The 18,167-nt window shown below is 52.4% G+C and overlaps 5 protein-coding genes across 5 annotated transcripts; 3 read left to right on the top strand and 2 right to left on the bottom strand.

The window, feature by feature from the left end:
* Positions 1 to 124: 124 nt before the first annotated feature.
* On the top strand, positions 125 to 625 carry CTHT_0022630 (mitochondrial 54S ribosomal protein mL60; the record flags this gene model as incomplete). The annotated part of the gene is made up of 3 exons (XM_006692666.1): positions 125 to 174; positions 261 to 490; positions 573 to 625. The coding sequence occupies 3 exons, from the start codon at positions 125 to 127 to the stop codon at positions 623 to 625; spliced, it is 333 nt and encodes a 110-aa protein (XP_006692729.1).
* A 224-nt stretch (positions 626 to 849) lies between these two features.
* On the bottom strand, positions 850 to 1,579 carry CTHT_0022620 (uncharacterized protein; the record flags this gene model as incomplete). The annotated part of the gene is made up of 3 exons (XM_006692665.1): positions 850 to 1,240; positions 1,311 to 1,429; positions 1,517 to 1,579. 3 exons carry the CDS (start codon positions 1,577 to 1,579, stop codon positions 850 to 852), a joined length of 573 nt encoding a protein of 190 aa, XP_006692728.1.
* Positions 1,580 to 2,008: 429 nt separating this feature from the next.
* Positions 2,009 to 4,721, top strand: CTHT_0022610 (uncharacterized protein; the record flags this gene model as incomplete). The annotated part of the gene is made up of 2 exons (XM_006692664.1): positions 2,009 to 2,329; positions 2,394 to 4,721. 2 exons carry the CDS (start codon positions 2,009 to 2,011, stop codon positions 4,719 to 4,721), a joined length of 2,649 nt encoding a protein of 882 aa, XP_006692727.1.
* A 1,292-nt stretch (positions 4,722 to 6,013) lies between these two features.
* CTHT_0022600 (uncharacterized protein) lies at positions 6,014 to 7,544 on the top strand (the record flags this gene model as incomplete). The annotated part of the gene is made up of 2 exons (XM_006692663.1): positions 6,014 to 6,062; positions 6,133 to 7,544. The coding sequence occupies 2 exons, from the start codon at positions 6,014 to 6,016 to the stop codon at positions 7,542 to 7,544; spliced, it is 1,461 nt and encodes a 486-aa protein (XP_006692726.1).
* A 2,723-nt stretch (positions 7,545 to 10,267) lies between these two features.
* CTHT_0022590 (phosphatidylinositol 4-kinase-like protein) lies at positions 10,268 to 16,805 on the bottom strand (the record flags this gene model as incomplete). Its single annotated transcript, XM_006692662.1, has 13 exons — positions 10,268 to 10,307; positions 10,370 to 10,574; positions 10,639 to 13,126; positions 13,189 to 13,375; positions 14,031 to 14,119; positions 14,609 to 14,928; positions 14,988 to 15,351; positions 15,406 to 15,507; positions 15,563 to 15,840; positions 15,898 to 16,029; positions 16,199 to 16,215; positions 16,375 to 16,528; positions 16,601 to 16,805. 13 exons carry the CDS (start codon positions 16,803 to 16,805, stop codon positions 10,268 to 10,270), a joined length of 4,581 nt encoding a protein of 1,526 aa, XP_006692725.1.
* Between the last annotated feature and the right edge of the window lie 1,362 nt (positions 16,806 to 18,167).

Here is an 18,167-nt window from a genome sequence, read left to right as displayed (position 1 = left end):
AGCCGCGTTTTTTTGGATGTCCCGGTCCCGTAAGGTTCTCGAGACCATAGTCGTTTGTACCCATCCTCCCGGCGGACCGCGGCTGCTTTCCACACCCCTCGCCCCGTCCCCAGATACAACAATCATGTTCGGGCCGTTCAGAATCACAAGTGCCCTGAGTGGCGGTCTTCTATGGTGAGCGCTGACCCCGATAGACGCCGCGAACAGCAGCAGGGGCCGACTAGGAATCAATCGACTGACGATCTTCTTCCCCGCAATAGGAAGATACCATGGCGCCTGTCTCCGACCCAGAAGGCCCGGCAACGGAGGAGGTTACGGGCGGTCGACACGGTCGTTGAGGTGCTGAGCAATTCGCTGGCCAAGACGGGCCAGAAGTGTACGGCCGTCGAGCGGTGGAAGGCCGAGATGCCCACCGAAGCCGAAATGCTCCCTCGCGACAAGTACACTATGTTCGACCGCAAGGCTAAGCGGTACCGCAAGGGAATTCACAGTACGTCGGCTTCTCTCTTGCTTCTGCCCAATCCCCCCCTGTGTGTTGAGCATCGTGTCCCTGATGATCGTGTTGTCGACAGAGCTGCCCAAGTGGACTCGTGTCAGCCAGAGACTCAACCCTCCCGGTTTCTAAGAGAGGAGCGATGGAGCGTTGGCGTATGGTCATGTTGCTCTTGTATTATACCACTGTGCAATAGACGGCGTTATGATGGAATACAATCCGATCTTCATGGTTCTGGCCACAAGGAAGAAGAACCTGCCGAGGGAGGCAGACTTAGAACTATGTGAATAATTTCCTGGGTATGAACTATATATTGTAAATGACTACCGAAACCCATACAAGAAGACCCAAAACAATTATCTCAGCCGAGCATAGTTATCGTCAAATTCACGGGCTTCGCGTTCGCGCTCCCTCATGCGCTGCAACTGAATCTGTCGACCAAGGCCACCGCGGCCTTCGTCGTAGTCCTCACGATACTCATCCCGCACTTGGCCGCCAGACTTTCCGCGGCCGTACTGTCGGCCTTCGGTGAAGCCAGGGTCCAAATCTGTCCGGATAATGCGTTCATCGAGCTTGGTGCCGCCGATATACTTCATGCAATCGAGCGCGTCCTGGTGAGTGTAGTACTCGACAAAGCAGAAGCCACACGGTGTCTTGGTGTAGCGGTCAAGCCCCATGACAAGGCGCTTGATCTCGCCACACTTAGAGAACAACTCATACACCTGCTCTTCGGTGGTGTAGAAGGACCTAGTTGCAAGCGGCGCGGTTAGTATCGTGTCCGTCGCGTCGACCTTGAAGGGGAGCGAAGGCGACTCACAAGTTACCCACATAGAGAGTGGTCGCATTCTGGAGCTTGACGACCGGATCTTCCTCCGGGCTGCTAGAGTTATCCTCACCTTCGCGATGTTCCTTGTCAATGCGCCTGCGTTTATTGCTCTGCAACTTGGAAGGGAGCAAACTCGTGTGTTAGAGGGCAACTGTCCGTCTCAAACAAACTTTTTACATTGAAAGACACAAACTCACCCGGTTCAGAAAATAGGCGCTCGGCTGATCCAGCCGCTCAACTGTTGTCCGTGGCCCTCGCATCTTTGATGCTGATGGTAATTAAAAATTGGCGATGGCAGTTCCAGAGCAGGTGCAAGGACGATGTTGTGTAGGTTGTTTGTTACGTGCCGTCACAAGGAAGATGCCAAGAGCCAAGGCACGATTGGACCCATTTGCCAAGCCCAACTTGCAGGGGACCAGAGCGAAAAAAGCTGGGACCTTTCAGTTGCTTGAGAAACGCGCTTGTCACGTCGACCCATCGTCCAGTGGCAGCAAAGCTCCAGCCTCAAACACTCCAAACATTTCCACTTTTATCAAAGACAGGCCAGCCCACCATACGGGACCCCCTTCGGTTGTGCGCTTTGAAGAGAGCTTCCCAATTGCTTCTTTCTTCGCTCGACAACTCCGCACAGTCGCATCAATCAATCGACCAGGCGCGCAATTGCTGACGGCCACAACCGCGTCCTATAGATGCCCAAGATTAAGAGTTTCGCGCCCGCGTGGCTGAATGAGCCGGCTCCCGGCCACAAGTTGTTTGCGCCTGCCGCCGACGATGGCACTGCCACTGTCCCGCTTGCCTATGGCAAAAAAATCAAGCCCGGTCCACGCAGAACCATAGCGCGGCGAGGAACAGAAATCTTCGTCGCTTGCGGAAAGCAAATCCGCTGGGGAGATCTCGCCCAGCTCAAGGAGTCTTGGGAATCCCGCCCCTCACGCTCCAGTGTCGGACCGACTTCTACCAAAAAGGATAGCTCTGATTTTGATGATGGCGCAGCGACTGCGGGCTATCGGGTGAGTGTAGCGTGTCGCACGGTTGGGACTATCGAACATGAGGCTGACGCTTGTCAACACACAGATAATCAAGACGCCTGTGGCGGATGACATTCGCCAGCTGGTAATGTCGCCGAACCAAGACTTCCTGGCAGTCTTGACGTCCCATACTGTTCACATCTGCATCCTCCCTGATTCGTCCCACCTACACATTCAAGACACAACTCCATTCAAGCCGAAATTCTGGACCCTTGGCCCAACCACCCACGTAACGTCCCGATCAGCGGTCGTTTCGGCTGTATGGCACCCCCTTGGAGTCAATGGGCATGCGTTGGTTACCGTCACCGAGGATGCTATTGTTCGTGTTTGGGAACTCTCCACGGCGGACCGCTGGACCTTCGACGCTCCGACTCTGGCCATTGATCTAAAGAAGCTTGCAGATGCGACCTACCTTGACCAGGACTTTGGCGTTTCAACTTCAGCAACAAATAAAGGTTTCTCGCCAGATGCGTTTGACATGGAGGTCGCCGCTGCGTGCTTCCCAACCAGAGACTCTGGTGGATGGGCCCCGATGACGCTTTGGCTTGCCATGACCTCTGGCGACGTTTATGCTCTCTGTCCGCTACTTCCTCAGCGCTGGACGCCGCCTCCTACCTTGATCCCGTCTCTATCGGCTTCCATTGTTGCCAAGGTTGCTGCCGCAGAGGACAACCCGGAGTCTACTCCTGAGGAACGTCTCGTGGCTCAGCAACAGCTGGAGTGGATGTCTGAAATTGATAACCAGGAGCCTAAACTCGTAGAGGAAGCCACTGGCGAGGCCACGATAGAGGTCTACACGCGTCCGAGCCGGCCAGGGTTGGTACCTAAGCTCCAGGGTCCTTTTGATTTCGACTTGAATCCCGAAGATGAACAGGACGATGAGGTGGAGCTGAAGGATATTTACGTGATCGGCGAAAAGCCAAGGGTTGCGGACCTGATGAGAGGTGAAGAAGAGGAGCTTGAGATGATGAAAGAGGACCAACACAATGGGCTGTCCCTCAACATCATCTGCCTGCTTTCTACCAGCGGCCAGGTCAAGATCTGTCTCGATATCGACGGGGTTGAGGCCCAGTGGCTTCCTCCCCGGTCCAAGAACAAGAGATTGTTTGCGCCGCCGCCTGAGCCCCCAAGCCTCCTTACCTTCCAGACCTTTGACACACTGAAGCCGGCCGAGGTTACACCTGATGGTTGGCCTATGTTTAGCGAGGACGCCACGTCTCCGTACTCCTTCTATGTTACACACCCTGCTGGCATCACATATATTTCTCTCACCCCTTGGGTATTCCGCCTTGAAAGCGAGCTCCAGAGTGATTCTGAGGCTGGCACTGAATTCCGGATTGACCTATTAGCAAAGGGGCAGGGTTCCGAGCGGGATCGTATCTTTACACAGACCCGCACTCAAAGCCCGCTGGCTGCTGCCACATCCATCGATGACCCAGACCTTGGCTATTTCATCTTGTCGGCTACACAGACCGACCCGATTGCACTTTTCTTTGAGACACCAGAAAGACCAGTCGTACCGAAGGAGACGTCTGTTGTCATCCCCGAGCATGTCGAAGAACGGCCGCCTAGCCCCTATTGGGAGCCTCGACCTCTTTTTCATCCTGCCGAGGCCTTGGACAAACCTAGTGCTGTGCCTGCCTGGATTGACAACCTGAGGACCGGTCGGCGGCGCCCATTACTTACACAGGAACTCCGACTCTCTATGGCTACATTGGAGGTGTTCCATGACGGTCATAAGGTTGTCTCAACCGAGGTTTCGGATATCAACGACGCCGTTGCGGAACTGTTCAGGAAATGTGAAGCGCTTCAGGGAGAATTGAGAGATCAGATCAAAAAGGTGAACGAAGTGAAGAACCGGATTCATACTATTACGGGTGATGATCTCTCCGATGACCCTCCTGTGTCAGAGGACCAGCTCATCAAGCAGAGGATCCGGGTGGCAAGAGAAAGGCAAGAAGAGCTAGCCAACAGGATGGAGAGGCTGAGAAAGAAGTTCGGGAGAACGACCACTCGGGAGCTGTCGGACAAGGAAAAGGCTTGGATCGAAGAAGTGCAGAACATGGCAACCAGCATCTTGGGTCCCGAGGCCGGTCAGGGGGCGCTGGCTACGACACCTAACCTCGCAAAGCAACCATGGAAACGGCTGGAGGAGATCAAAACCCTCCGGAATGCCCTGATGGCAGAAGCCGAACAGTTGCAGAAGGTTGGTGACGATACCGAAGAGAGCACACCAGCTTCACAGATGCCGAGCCTGAAGATCCCCTCGGAGATTAGAAAGGCAAAAATGGCTCAAGTTATGAGCTTGCTTGAGCGAGAATCGGCACTCGTGGACGCTGTTAAGGCCAGAATCGAGAGGCTCAGCATTGGGTAGGTATGGGAACCCGAGAATATGGAAGGACGCATGTTGTACTGTCGACACCCATGAAGGGAAAAAGAAAAATACGAGAACAAGTGAACAAATTCCAGTGTATACATTCAGAACTATGTCCCACAACGCCTCACGTCTCAATCAGAAACCTGGCAGGATAATGACCCATTCGATCCGTTTCAACCCCATTTCATGTCACGAAAACCAGACACATGGCAGTGCATGGCCTAATACTGCAGGTTTGTTGTATTGAGGTTAGTCAAGTGTAAGTTAATATCCTGGGAGCAAATGACGCCTTCGTTATTGGGCGAGGGCACGCTCACCGACGCAATATCCGATCTCGGAACCCCCCCCCTCAGTCATTTCTGTATGGCTTTTCAGCTGGCAGTTGCTTGCTCTCCAGCGTCAACATCCTGCAGTCGCCCAAAAGGAGGGCAACCCTGAGTCCTATACATACAAAATCTCAATACCTTAGGCAGTTTATCTGAGCGTCCCCATCTCTGGTTATATTCTATATCCTGAGAGATCACAATGTATAGTAAGAAGCAAACAGCCTTTCGAACCTTTCCGATGCAACACAGATATATAAAATCGCATCTCGTCCCCTCTCCCGTAATAGGCGGACGTCAAAAGGTTTTTGATGCCTTAGCATGGGTATTGTTCCGTTGTATGAGTTTTCACCCTATAGCAATCTCTCCACCGCACCATATGTAGCCAATGCTGCTTAAGCTCTGGGCTTAGAACCAATAGCTCGGAACACCAAGGCAAACCTACATTTGTTCGTGCCAGCTCGATTGGATACACGATTACCTTGTTTACCGCTCCTCTCGTGACTAAACGTCCCAGCACCGGGGGGGAATGAAAATGATATTACCACTCTACCACGGATTGACCGATCGCTCTCCCATGGAAACTGATGGTGTTTAGTCGTGGCAAAAGTACACCGCAGGATGTACATGAGGCGAAAAACGAGGCGGAATAAGTAACTGCATCATGGACATGACTTCAACCGTTTTTACAGGGTAGTCAGCCACCCCGTGAGGTGTTTCCCTCCCACGGGATGACGATTATCCAACACCGAGCCAGAGCCTTGATGCAAGGCTGATGTATAATGCTGTCTCAAAAAGCGCAGAGGGCAACAGCATAAATATCCATCTCTCACCCCTTTAGATGATCCGGACTTTCCCCTCGGACAGTCAGTTTTCTCCTCTCGGACTTAAGGTATTCCAATGCGTGTGCCCCTGATTCTATCCGAGCTTTCACCAACTGCAACTGAAGCTACTTCATTCATTACAATGGCGCCCGTTTTCTCCTGTCCCGTTGATCTGCGCGCTCAGATTAAAGGTAGAAACATTGAAAAATATGCCTATCTGATAGCATAAGTGCCTGCTAACATCTTTGGCTGCATCTGTAGATAATTGCTTGTTTCTGCAGAACCACCTAGATGCAGACTTCTTGATTATTGTGGCCAGAGAGGCTCCTAAGCAATACAAGGCAAGTGTGGTGAAAACTGAAGGCCGCACTAGAACAAAGCTTTTTTCTGCATCAGGAGCATCCCAGGACGACGCCTTGCAGGCTCTCTTCGATGAGACCTGCGAAGCCGTCAACGACCATATCAAGACAAACGGCTATGGGGTGGCGCGGGATGCCAGGAAGCACAAATCTAAGAAGTCCCATAAAGTTTATAACGACGATAGCGACTCAGACATCACTTCATCTGCTACAACTGTCGACGGCTATGAAACCTTTTCCGATGAGGAAACGGTCTCCGTAACCTCAGTAGCCAATACTGAGGGACATGGCCGACGCAGCAAGCATCGCGGGAGATCCACTAAGAAGAGTACTACCCGGAAATCGAGGAGGCCACGCTCGCGTTCTCCGTCGTCTAGCTCCAGCTCTTCCGATTTTGAGACTGACGTTAGCTCGATTTCTCGACCGCGAGTATCTGTCGTCCCTCCTTTCAGGGCCATCACGCAACGCCCCACGGCCCATACCCCCTATGCCACGCGCTCTCCTCTGGGGAGCCAGCCCGCTCCTCAGATCGGTGTGGCTGTTCCTCCACCACTTTCCCCAGGCTCTCAACAACCTCACACTCAGCCTCTCGGCCCCCATCCTCAACGGATTATGCCGCAGTCTGCTCACATGAGGTTTCATGATGTTTGCCTCGTTATCAAGCATCATAACGGCAGCACCGAGACTGAACGCCGCACAATTAGCCAAGTTGCAGAGCTCTCTCAGAAGGCAATCGAACAAGGCGCTCTGGCCTATCTCTGGCGTCAGTCCCTCCCAGCTCAGCCGGGCAACAGCAACAACGCCGCTCATCCCACGACTGGAACCGCCACTAAAGACGTCAACAACGCGGATAACATGCCCCCACCTCACCGACGCATCCAACCTTCCGTTATTGTTAAGGTCAAATCCGTCTCCATCGACGGTAACCCTTACGATCTGTCGACTTACCGGACGAATGACTTGACCAAGATTGTGGAGATGCTTCGGGCTGAGGCGAAGGACAATTCAGCCATTCCCCGGTTCGAGGTGGATATTTGGAACAAGCCTTATCAGATTAACACACCTGCTCCCCCTGGCCAGAGGATGCCTTGGGGATACGGTGCGGTGCACCCTCCGGCTGTGGGGGTTCCTCCCTCCTCGCTGGTCCCTCCTCCTCCTCCTCCTCCGCCGCCGCCCCAGGCCCCTGTGTTGGCGTCACCGTCTTCGGTTCCTCCGCCTGTTCCTCGCGGGTTTCCGGTAATTAGTGCTCAAGCTTCTACTAATGGTGTTGTCCCTGAGGGTTCTGCACTCGGTCCTGATACTAAGATGGGCTGAATGGTGGGGACAAAGTTGGCTTCGGAAATGAAACATATTGGATGACAAGAAGAGGAACAAGATTGAAATGGCAGAATAGGTCTGGGAAAGAGGAAGTTGCTGTCACCTGGAACGGCTCAGAGCTGGGATTGTCAACATCTACCCGACTTACAAAACTTAAAATCGTTCATTTGCAAAAAACTGGCAAGGTGTAGCACAGGTATCTTCCTTTAGCTGAAGTTGGTTTTGGAGTCTTTTTTGAAGGATTAGAATGAGTTTTTGCTCGTAAGCCGTAGTACTTACTACTTAACACTCTGGACTTTAGACTTAAGTTGAAGAGATTTCAATATTGCATCCTGTATTTCGTCTAGGTATCGTTAACAGCGACTGAAGCATTCAGTAACCTGTCATACTTGTCTCGACAAAAAGTCAACAGAAGCTTGCATGGCAGTAAATCTACTTCCAACTCCATCATAGACCTACACCACGAGACCCAGTACTTCGTGCGCAAGCACAAATAGAAGATAGGTTACCGAAGTAGGAAGTTCGGTCAAAAAACGCAGCAGGCTGTCATCAGAGCGCCCTCCCCCCATCGTGCCTCCCCCACCTCCGCGGGCAATCAAGAGCCTGGCGTTGTTATGGCTGCGTAGGCTATTACTAAACAATAATATCAAACTCCAGTAAGAGATATTTCGCAGTCAGAAGCGCCATAATGAAGAGCTCCCCACACCCTCGCGAAGATAACCCACGCTTTCTCCCTTCGGTGAACCCGTCGCCATGCCCAAGGAGATCACTTGATTCCCCTGTCGGAGATGCTATTCCGAGTGTTTTGACAGCATCTTGCCACTGAGGCTGTAGTTTCCATCAAAAAAATTTTTTCTTTCCATTGCCCCGGCCCCTAACACGCCAACGGCGGTCTGTCAAGAGAGATTCTGGATTTGGCAACCCGTAAAGCAAAGCGAAAGAGCTGCTCGCAAGCACCAAAATCATCAGGTAGCACAAATAGGCGGTCAGTTTGTGTTCGCGATTATTGCGACGTTACGGTAGGACTACGAAAGCGGAGAGCATGCCGCTCAGAGCGCTGCAATTACGCACAGCATAAACCTATATGGTATTATTTACAGTAGCACCGGACAGCGGACTTTACATACAATGAATGACCACTCTTTGTTGAGAACTTACAACTAGCTTGCATTGCTGATCAGTACTGTCGCCCCAAAGGACGTCTTCTAAGCCTCTCCCGCGAAATTGTTGGGAAGCCTCTTTTGCTCTGCATGAACTGGTGGCCCTGAACTGTGGGGTAGATCGAGCAGGTGATTAGTATACATTCAGGTGACATGGCCCAAAAAGATCGAAGCCTTGTTGAGTTGTGGTAGGAATTTTGAAGCCAACAAAAAGCCTCTCGTACTTGGCACATTACAGCCCTGTCTTGAGTGACTACAGGCCAGAGATGCTACTAGAAATCGTCATTCTCAAATGAGTAGGAGGGTGTCATGCTCCTTTGCCATTACGAAAAAAAATCAAGACAAGCGGCGCAGTGGTAAGGCTGCATCAACCGGACAACTGAAGGAGGCTGCCGAACGTTCCATCTGCTCAACGGTCCCGGCTCGTCCAAGAGACAAAGCTTACTGTGTGTCCCCCGCTATCCGCGAGGTTGGCACTACTTTTACAATTGACTGGCTACCGTAACTGCTGCGCCTTACAGCTGTCACACACCATTGGCAGACCAAAGCGCGAGCTGACGCCCGCCTTTGCCCCGTAGCATCCCCACGCCTAATTCCACAGTTCTCGACTCTCAACATGGAAAGCCAATTATGTTATCCAGAAGCCGGTACTTTTTGTCCATCTACATCGTTACCGTCATCTTGAAGAGCCGGGAGTTTCTGCGCAAAGGGTGTGGCTGTATCTGGCTTTTTTATTCCAATCCATGCCCCTATCGTCTTTCTCTTCAATCCCTCCCCCCTTTTGACTTGCCATCTGAAGTATTAGCCTAGTAGCAACCTGGACTCAAATGCGGGAAGGTGGTGTTGACACCTCCTAGCTCAATTTTGTCATTCATGGCTCGAGTCTCGCTCAATGTACGGATCGGCACTTACCTCCTAGGGTGAGGGAGCCGCAGACGATAAAGGATGTCTCAGTATTGCTATCTTTGGCAGCTGCAATTATAGTGAACAGCTTGAGAACACAACTTGGACTAGGCGTCGGGGGAAGAAAAAGAGAGCAAAAGAAGACAATGGTGCAAGTTGACTGATGTCTTGAGAAAAAGGAAAAGACTGTTATCTCAAGAACACAAAAACCTCTTCTCGTTCCTAACAACTACCTAACTTATGACTCACGATCGCAGTTAGACTAAACTACACAACCGAATAGTATCGCCGTCTGGTGTCTTCAAGCATAAAAGCCAAGATGCAGGTAACCAAGACTGAGATGTATGGTGTGGTATAGCGTAGATGTTAAACAACTAGGCGGCAGTAAGTCCCTTCTTTACTGCTGATATGGTGATGATAGTCATCCCGAGTCTATCATGGCCCTTGACCCAACAAAACGCCTCTGTGAGATGCCACAAAATGCTGCTTTCGAAGACAGACACTTGGAGAACAATCAGAGATACATCTCCCCTTGCTCCATCGATACACAGTTATTACACTCTCCAACTCCTAGAAACAACAAAGAAGCACAACACATTATCCCTTTTCCTCTCTTCCCTGCATATCTACTGCTGTCCCAGTTCCTCTCCGTCATCCTCAGTAGATGCCCTGTGTCCGGTATTGGAAGGTGTCATAACTAGTTTGTATGTTAGTCGGGACTCATCATTACCAACAACGAATGACAAAAGGGAAACTCACAGTCGCGTGTAATAGCTACCCAACGACTTGCCAATTAGGTCATTCTCTACGAATTGTTCGGCCTCATCGGCGCTCAGCTGCAGCTGGAACCGGCTGCGCAAAGCCGCCGTGACCTGCTGGACGCCGGCACCAAAACATGGCATCTTGGACTCGCGGCCCATCATTGCGACCAGGTCGATGATGTTGTCGGCTGAGCGACGGAGGGCTACACATGGCCCCTGTTAGCAGGTATCACTGGAAGATAGCACCATTAGAGGGTGACAACATACCTTGGAAAGCCTGTTTGCACAACTTCTTGTATTCTTCAAAGTCTGGCGACCCGACACCGCCGAGCACATCAACGTACTCGTAAGTCAACTTGAACGGGGCCGCTTCAAAACCGACCGACCCGGGCGAGTTAGACAACATGAAGCCGAAATCAATGTGAATGATATGGCCCTCATTGTCGATCAACACATTGCCGTTGTGACGGTCCTTAAGCTGCAGGATGTAGGATATGACGCTGTAAGCGGCAAGTGAGCGCTTGAAGGCATCGACGCCTGCCCGGTAGGCAGGACTGTCAGGGTTGCCGAAGACCTTGTTGAAGTGGTCCTTGAGAGTAGCGATTCGGCGACGAGGATTCTGCCCGGCCTCGATCGACGCCAGCGTCAGACTGCGCTTGATAGAGTGCAACGACACGCCGTTGGCGATTGTCTCGATCAGCCCAGACGACTCTCCCGTCACTAGAATGCGCATCAGCTTCACCCAAACGGGCACGCCCGCGTCTTGCCAGATCTTGTGACACATCCGAATTAACTGGCAGGCGAATGCCTCCTGCCGAAGGTCCGAGCCAGTCTTGACAATCACACTGACCAAGTCCCAGTTCTTCATCCACCCGTACGGAGAAGACTTGCGGATGCGCTCCTTCTTGGCCTCCCACGCTTCACCAAACACGGCCGCACTGGGGTCTTCGCGGTCGCCCTTTCGATGTAGCCCTCCTGTCTTGATATCATTCTCCATCCGGTCAATACCGGCATTGACGTTGATCTTCGGCGGTTGCACCTTAGCAGCAGCAGCGCTTCCCTCTCTTCCTTCCTCATCGTTGGCATCGGGGTTCATGGCGCCTTCTGCCTGCGCCCTGGCCATAATCATGTCGAAGGTCGGCCCGTGCCCGTCGTCCAGATCGAAGCTCTGCTCTTCTAGGCTCTGCATGCTCGCGATGATGCGGGCTCTGATGGCTGCCACCTCATGGCGGGGTCGCTTCCCGCTGGTAGCATCGAGCTGAGCAAGCATCTGCGATGCCGTTCTCATGTGGATCGCCAACGCTGAGAAGTCAGGCTGGTCGACCGAGTTGTTGCGAGGGTTGGTCAGCGTCATCCTCCGGCGAGGAAGATGCGACGACTCTGAACTGCCCGAATTGCGGGGGGTTGCCTTGGCCGATGAGTTGGCTTCCGCCGCCGAGTTACTTGCGCTGTGTAAACGTAACGCATGGCTCGAATGTGCTGATTTCCTCTCCAACTCTTCGTCATCTTCGGGCCTGAGCAATGGAGAACTGCCCAAGTCACCAGAGGCTGGTTCGAAGACACTATCGACGACCACTTCCGGTGGTGGCTTGTTAGCCGGGGGCATATGCGGTGCGTCTGACAAATCGAATAACCGCCTGCGCGATCCTTGCTCAGTCATCAGGGTAGCCAGCAGTCTCTGGTTATCTGGCGTATCAGGATCGAAATTGAAATCATCCCGCAAAATCTCGATCATAAGCAAGTATGGCACCTTCTCGGCACTATTCAGGACGGTTGCCTCAGCAGGGTTAAGCCTAACGATCCGGTGATGTCGGCTCTTAGCCGGCGAGCCATCCACGAGATCAGGAGGGCATATCACGGGGATGTCGACCTCTGCTGGAAGATCTCGAGCAACCAAAGCCAGCTCGGCGCGCAAGGCACTCAGACGAGCCGGCTTCGGTACCACGACAAGCCGGTTCGAGATATCCTCTAACGCCGATAGAAACGCGGTTTGACAACGGAAGTAGTGTTGTCGTAGCAGCCGGATCTTTTCCACACGAGACATGTCAGCCAGATTGACTACCGGCTTCACATTGTGAGAGTGTCTCCTGGCTAAGGTCTCATGATGCCTCAGGCCAGCCGATAGAGGTGTGCTTGGCCTGGTGATAGCCAGATGACGTGATTCCGGCAGGGGCAGGGATGCCGTGCTGAGACGTCCTTCGACAGATAGGTCCTCTAGCCGTGAGGACACGGCCACTTCTTCACTATCCCTTACTAAAGATCCAAGCGAAGGCGATGATCGTGAATGTTGGGTCACGTCTTCCGACGACTTCGATGCGATATGTCCTGGATGTAATCTCGCGTTGGAGCCTGCCTGCCCCTTGGAATCTGGGGAGCTTACGCTACGCCCCTCTTTTGTGCGCTTTGAGCGAGGGCTCCCTCCTGAGACGGTGTGTGCTCTCGATGGGAGGTTCCTGTTTGCTGCGAGTGCCGTTTCTGAAATGATTTCGGCGATTGGGCGTGGTCTCCGCGCTTGGGCAACTGCCAGCGGGCCAGCCCAGTGGGCTAATGCTGGGCAGCCGACGCTTGCAAGGACAAAGCTTCCTAGGACCGTAACCGGGAGAACGTTGTCTGTGATCTTCTCGTGTCTCGCTGCTTCAGATACACCAAAGCAAATGTGCTGCACCTTATTCAGTACCCTGCGACATGTTCTGAAGGCCTCGGTCTGGGGATTCGGCGCGAGATCATGCAAGTATGTTTGGAAGTACCAAAATGTCTGTATAGAGGGGGTATCAGCGGCCGAAGTTCATGAGCAGAAGTCAGGGAGGTATGGCGAACCAGCAGCGCTGCCGTGACGGACTCCTCGCAGAGGTCCAGCAGGAACTCCTCCAGGGCCATCGACTCATTGTTGATGCTGATGATGAGATGACATAGTTGCGGAAGGAAGAACTCGATATCCTCATAGGGGAACTCGCGCAGCTTGCGACACAGCACATAGTGAATTCCTACGTGGTCGGCATATCGTCTATACAGCAGTAAGGACGGAAAGGGTCAGTCCGGGGCGCAGAGCATGTCGTATTGGGCAAGGGGGAACGCACGAGAGGTAGGAGACAGAGAGAAATGGGTTCTGATTGAAGACATCGCTCTCGAGGAACCGCTTCAGCAGGTCCCAAGACATTGGATAGAGTGCTAGGGAGTTACGGGCGTTGGCACAACGAGGACAACGGGGGTGACGGGGTCAGGGGAGGTATAGACGGTGATCAGATAGTAGTGACGGTGGAAGGGAGGTAGCATGCTCTGCTCCCTATACTCATTGGTTTTCGAGGCCAGCTCCAGAGTTGTGGTTAACAATAGATCCCATCGATACAGGCATGAACGAGAGCTGAACCATGGCTGTCGTCCCGTATGCGTTTCGTCGTCAGTCGAGTGTCTGTGGCCGAATCGAGGTCGCCGTCGCTGTGTCGAGGCTCAAGACGCACGTGAAGGGACCAGTCAGACTCAGGGATTGCACCTCCGCGTTCGATCCGTCGTGCGTGGTGCAGCGGCGCGTTCTGGAGCGTTGAGTACCCAGTGTTTGAGTCGTCGATCGTCGACTCGAACGCGTCGCTCGTTTAAAGGACAACTTGGGTCTTGGAAGTGGACGTCAAGCCAGAGAGCTCCTCTCCATTTGGGGAACTCACAGGGGCTCGCTCCGCTCTGCGTTAGTCAACACGCCCCACCCCCCACCTGTTGTGACCCACCACGACGGCTCGGCATTGACCGACTTCTCCTTTGAGTGATCAGCGATCTCATGGGCTATATTCCCCTTTTTTTTTTTTTTTCCATCCGTTTCTCATGGCCCCCCTGAGCCCTCCTGGAGTTTGTCTCCATCTGTTGACCTACAAACATTGCTAACAACAATTGATGTTGGCTATGCCAAGACCCATGAGCCATTCCCAATTTTCTCCATGGAATAATATTACGACATTACGGATACGATACATAGAATCTTAACTCCACCCGAAACGCCCATCCAACACCGCCCTGATATCATTCTAGAAATACCATTCCCACCATGAACAACCAACGGTCCTAAATCCCATTATCTTGGTGTCTACCCCATGTCCTTTACCATACATTCCGGTGGCTGTTTTGGTATCTTGGTCTCTTTCGCCGTTTATTGGGCTTAACCCTCTGCAGAAACCACAGTTTTAGTCTAATCGTCCCTGTGTCGAATGATGTGACATCACATGCGATGTAACTATGGGATTCAACTCACCTTATACTTAACTCTCTCACTCCCGTCTGGCAGCTGCACAACCTCATGCTGAATCTGGTATCCAAAGGCCGGCAGGATCTTAGCCCAGACCAGCCAATACGCCGTGCCAATGACCAACAGGCTGGTGCCCATAGTTGGCACCACATAGAATGGAACATGGTCGAGGAAACTGTTCTTGATAAATGGTGCAGCCTGCACGAAGAGCAGACCAATAATCCAAAAAATGGTCAGAGGTGGCCAGGTGTGGAAGGTTGTTCGTTGCTCTGCCCACCTCTCCGAGGGGGCAAACGTCAGGTAGATGAGGCCAGCGGCAAGGAAAACTGCCTAGGTCAGCATATTCAGGAATACATTGTACAGGAGAATAGCAAGAGAAACTCACCCTTAATCCAGTTACCGCTGTAGATAAAGACATTCGTGACAAAAGTATACACATCCGATGTATGGGACCCGAGAATCAAAGTGGTGGTGAAGGCCCAGTGAAGGAAAATAGCACCGCTAGGAGCATTGCACGGCCAGTCGCTCGCCCAGAAGCGAGACCATGGCAGGACTCCTTCTTTCGCAAGCTCCTGCTTTACGCGTGGCATGGCAAATGACTGAGCAAACACGTTACCCAAAGCCGAGAAACCGATAAAAAGGGGGATTGCCCGCTTTACGAATGCACTCTTGCCCCAAACATTCTCGAAGAATTTGGCGGCAACGACGACCTTCGACTCGTAGATTTCCTGCTTGGTCATGGCGGAGAACTGTGATATCGTCAATATCACCGTCTAAGTGACGAAGTGACGTTTCACACTCACATATGCAACGTTAGCCAACACGTAAAGGAGGGTCACGGCAAAGATGGCGATGGGCGCAGCCCTTCTCAGTGTTCTCGGCGCATTTCTAACTTCCGTCAAGACCTGATTGAGTGTTAGCAGAATTATTTATGATGTCTTCTAGTTGGGATGAACTGACATAGTTCGCATTCTCCCAACCGCTGTAGGAGTATAGGACCTGAAGCATGGCTAGGGCATAGCCGCCAGTCACGCTAGGGATGTTCGCCATCCCCAACTCAGGCCAACCAGGACCATGGAAGCTTGAGAAGTTATTCGGACTTGGCACCGCCATTTTGCCTGAAAGGGCGGCGAAACCGGTACAAACAACCAAGCTAAGAAGAACAAGCTTAAAGGCGCCCAGGCCATTGCTCAACCAGATCCCGAGGCGAGGAAGAAAAGCATGGATGAAGCACACCACTGCCGAGATGTGTTAGCAAAGGCTCCCCTGAGAGAAGACATTGGTATTAAGCTCACCAGAAATTGCGGCAACAGCGATGCCCCTGTTGAGCCAACTCCCATTCTTCGCATCACCTGTGATAGCCAGCAAGAGATAGCTGCTAAAAACAATACTGTTTCCGGTAGAGATAGCAAAGAGGACGAATTGGACTGTAGGTGCATCAGTATTTGATCATTAGGAATATTGATAACTTAACCAACCTGCAAATATGCATGTCGCTAGATATCGTGGTCTTCGGTATACACGCTCAAGCTACACGAGTGGAAGGTGTTAAAAGTTGCGCTCGATGAATGGTTCTTTTAAATGGGGCAGACTTACATAAACCTTTTCCCCTCCTGAACGTGGAAGAGCAGTTCCATATTCAAGATATACAAATAATCTGTGAGATCTTGTGAGTTCCAAGTTAACGGAAAGAGAAAGGCAATGGTTCATTCATACCCACTCCAGCCAAGTTAGCCTCATGTTTCAAGAAAGCTTGCTGCGACAACACTCACCAAACAGTCATAAATCCACCAATGACCCAGAAGATCAGAGTGACGCCAACGCTGTCGACAGAGTGAACGATGCTTGAAGGGGTTGAGTATATCCCCGCCCCAACAACACGATTGATGATGAGGAATGCCGTCGACCAGGTTCCCAGTTTCCGCTCTGAACAATTAGACCCAAGTTAGACCAATCCTCACCCTGCACACTTTCTCACTCAGGGATGAAGTGACCAACCCTCTGGGTAGACGAAGTCGTGGAAGTCTTCGGTCGAGTCATCAACCCCTCCTGTCGTTCCGATGCCATGGCTGGTGTATGTGGTGTCGTTGTAAGTGACATCTTCCTCGCTTCCTGGGCGTGGAGTCTCGGGTTCTTTGGTCACGATAGGCACATCGTAGATTTGCGGCTCTCGAATGATTTGCAACTCCGTTTCGAGCCCCATCTTGAAACCCCCTCACCTACACTCTCCCATCCACGACAATCGTTCCGGCAGATGTATGTACTAAACGCGTAATGGCTTTTGCACCCCGGATGAGTGAGATCCTATCAAGGAAAGGTGTGGATATCCACAGTTCGGTCAACTGGTCAAGAGCGTACGCGTGTCGTCAAGGCGCTCAAACCCCAATTGGAGTAAATCAGTTGGGAAAGAGGTCCCGGTCAGAAGCCTTAGAGGTTCGAAAGTTCGGCTCATTCAAGTTTATTCTTTTTCTTCATGCATCAAACGCCCGTGCCGCCATCAAGGCAGCTAAGAGTGCACGCTGTTGCGTCGAAGCTGAAGCGCGATAAGTGGGAGGAGGATTCAAGCAGAATGCATGAGGAGCGAGTCTCTGACGAGGCGCCCGCAGATGGAGAGCCAAAAACGGTTTAGAGGCAACAGCTGAGGCGTGGTGTGCGCCAAGGAACAGTGAAGGTCCAGGGGCTGGGATCGCGGGATCGCAGAAGCAAAGCCGGCAATTGTCGAGACAAGACGAAAGGAAGCGCGATCATATAAGCTTCGAGAAGCACCACGGGACTGGGTCAATGGGGAGAGAAAAAAAAAAGAATCAAGAAAGCACGAAAGTGGGATCAACAAGCGCGATCTAACAGCAACACCGGGTAGAGCCTCATACCACCGCGCCCACGAAGCTTATCCAAGACGGGAATGCAACGTAAATGACAGGGGTGCTAGATCGGTGCCCAGCCCAGCTGTCCGTTGGTGACCGGAAAGGTTGTGGTTGCCTGCATGACAGCGACAGCAACAAGCTTGATGAGGGCAACCGCAAAGCTCAGCTGAGCAGTGCCCGGGAAACATGAACCAAGCACTGGGGCGCTGTTGGTCGCCAAGCGAATGGGTGTGAGTGACAGGCTTGCTAAGCCGGTGGAAGACGGGCGCATCACGCCCCAAACACTGACATCCCAGCCGTACGCCGCCGTGGTTGTGCGGCGCTTTGGGAGGGGCATGCTGCATGCAGGGCGAGAGATTGCGGAGAGGAGCAGCAGCATCTCAGCACAGCAGAAGCAGGAGCAGGAGCAGATGCGCAACCACCAAACACGAGAGTGAGCGAGTGGGTTTTTGGGGAGGGGGGGGGGCATTTGATTTGCGGAGAGTTCCGCCAACAGCCATCGAACCGTGAACGCTTTGAAGTTTAAAGAGTGGGAGCCCCAGAGGCTGAGAGTGACAGGGAAACCAGGTACAAAACAGAACATCACAATTGAACTGGAAGCTTGAGGCATGGAAAGGGCACGGGAAGGCCAAAATGAGATGTGCAAGACGTCGGGTCATCAACCTTTTCGTTGTTTCAATGGCATGGCTGAGATAAGGTTG

The sequence above is a fragment of the Thermochaetoides thermophila genome (genome assembly GCF_000221225.1).
Source record: "Thermochaetoides thermophila DSM 1495 unplaced genomic scaffold scf7180000011816, whole genome shotgun sequence".
Taxonomy (NCBI): domain Eukaryota; kingdom Fungi; phylum Ascomycota; class Sordariomycetes; order Sordariales; family Chaetomiaceae; genus Thermochaetoides; species Thermochaetoides thermophila.
This window is presented reverse-complemented; position numbering and strand designations above follow the sequence as displayed.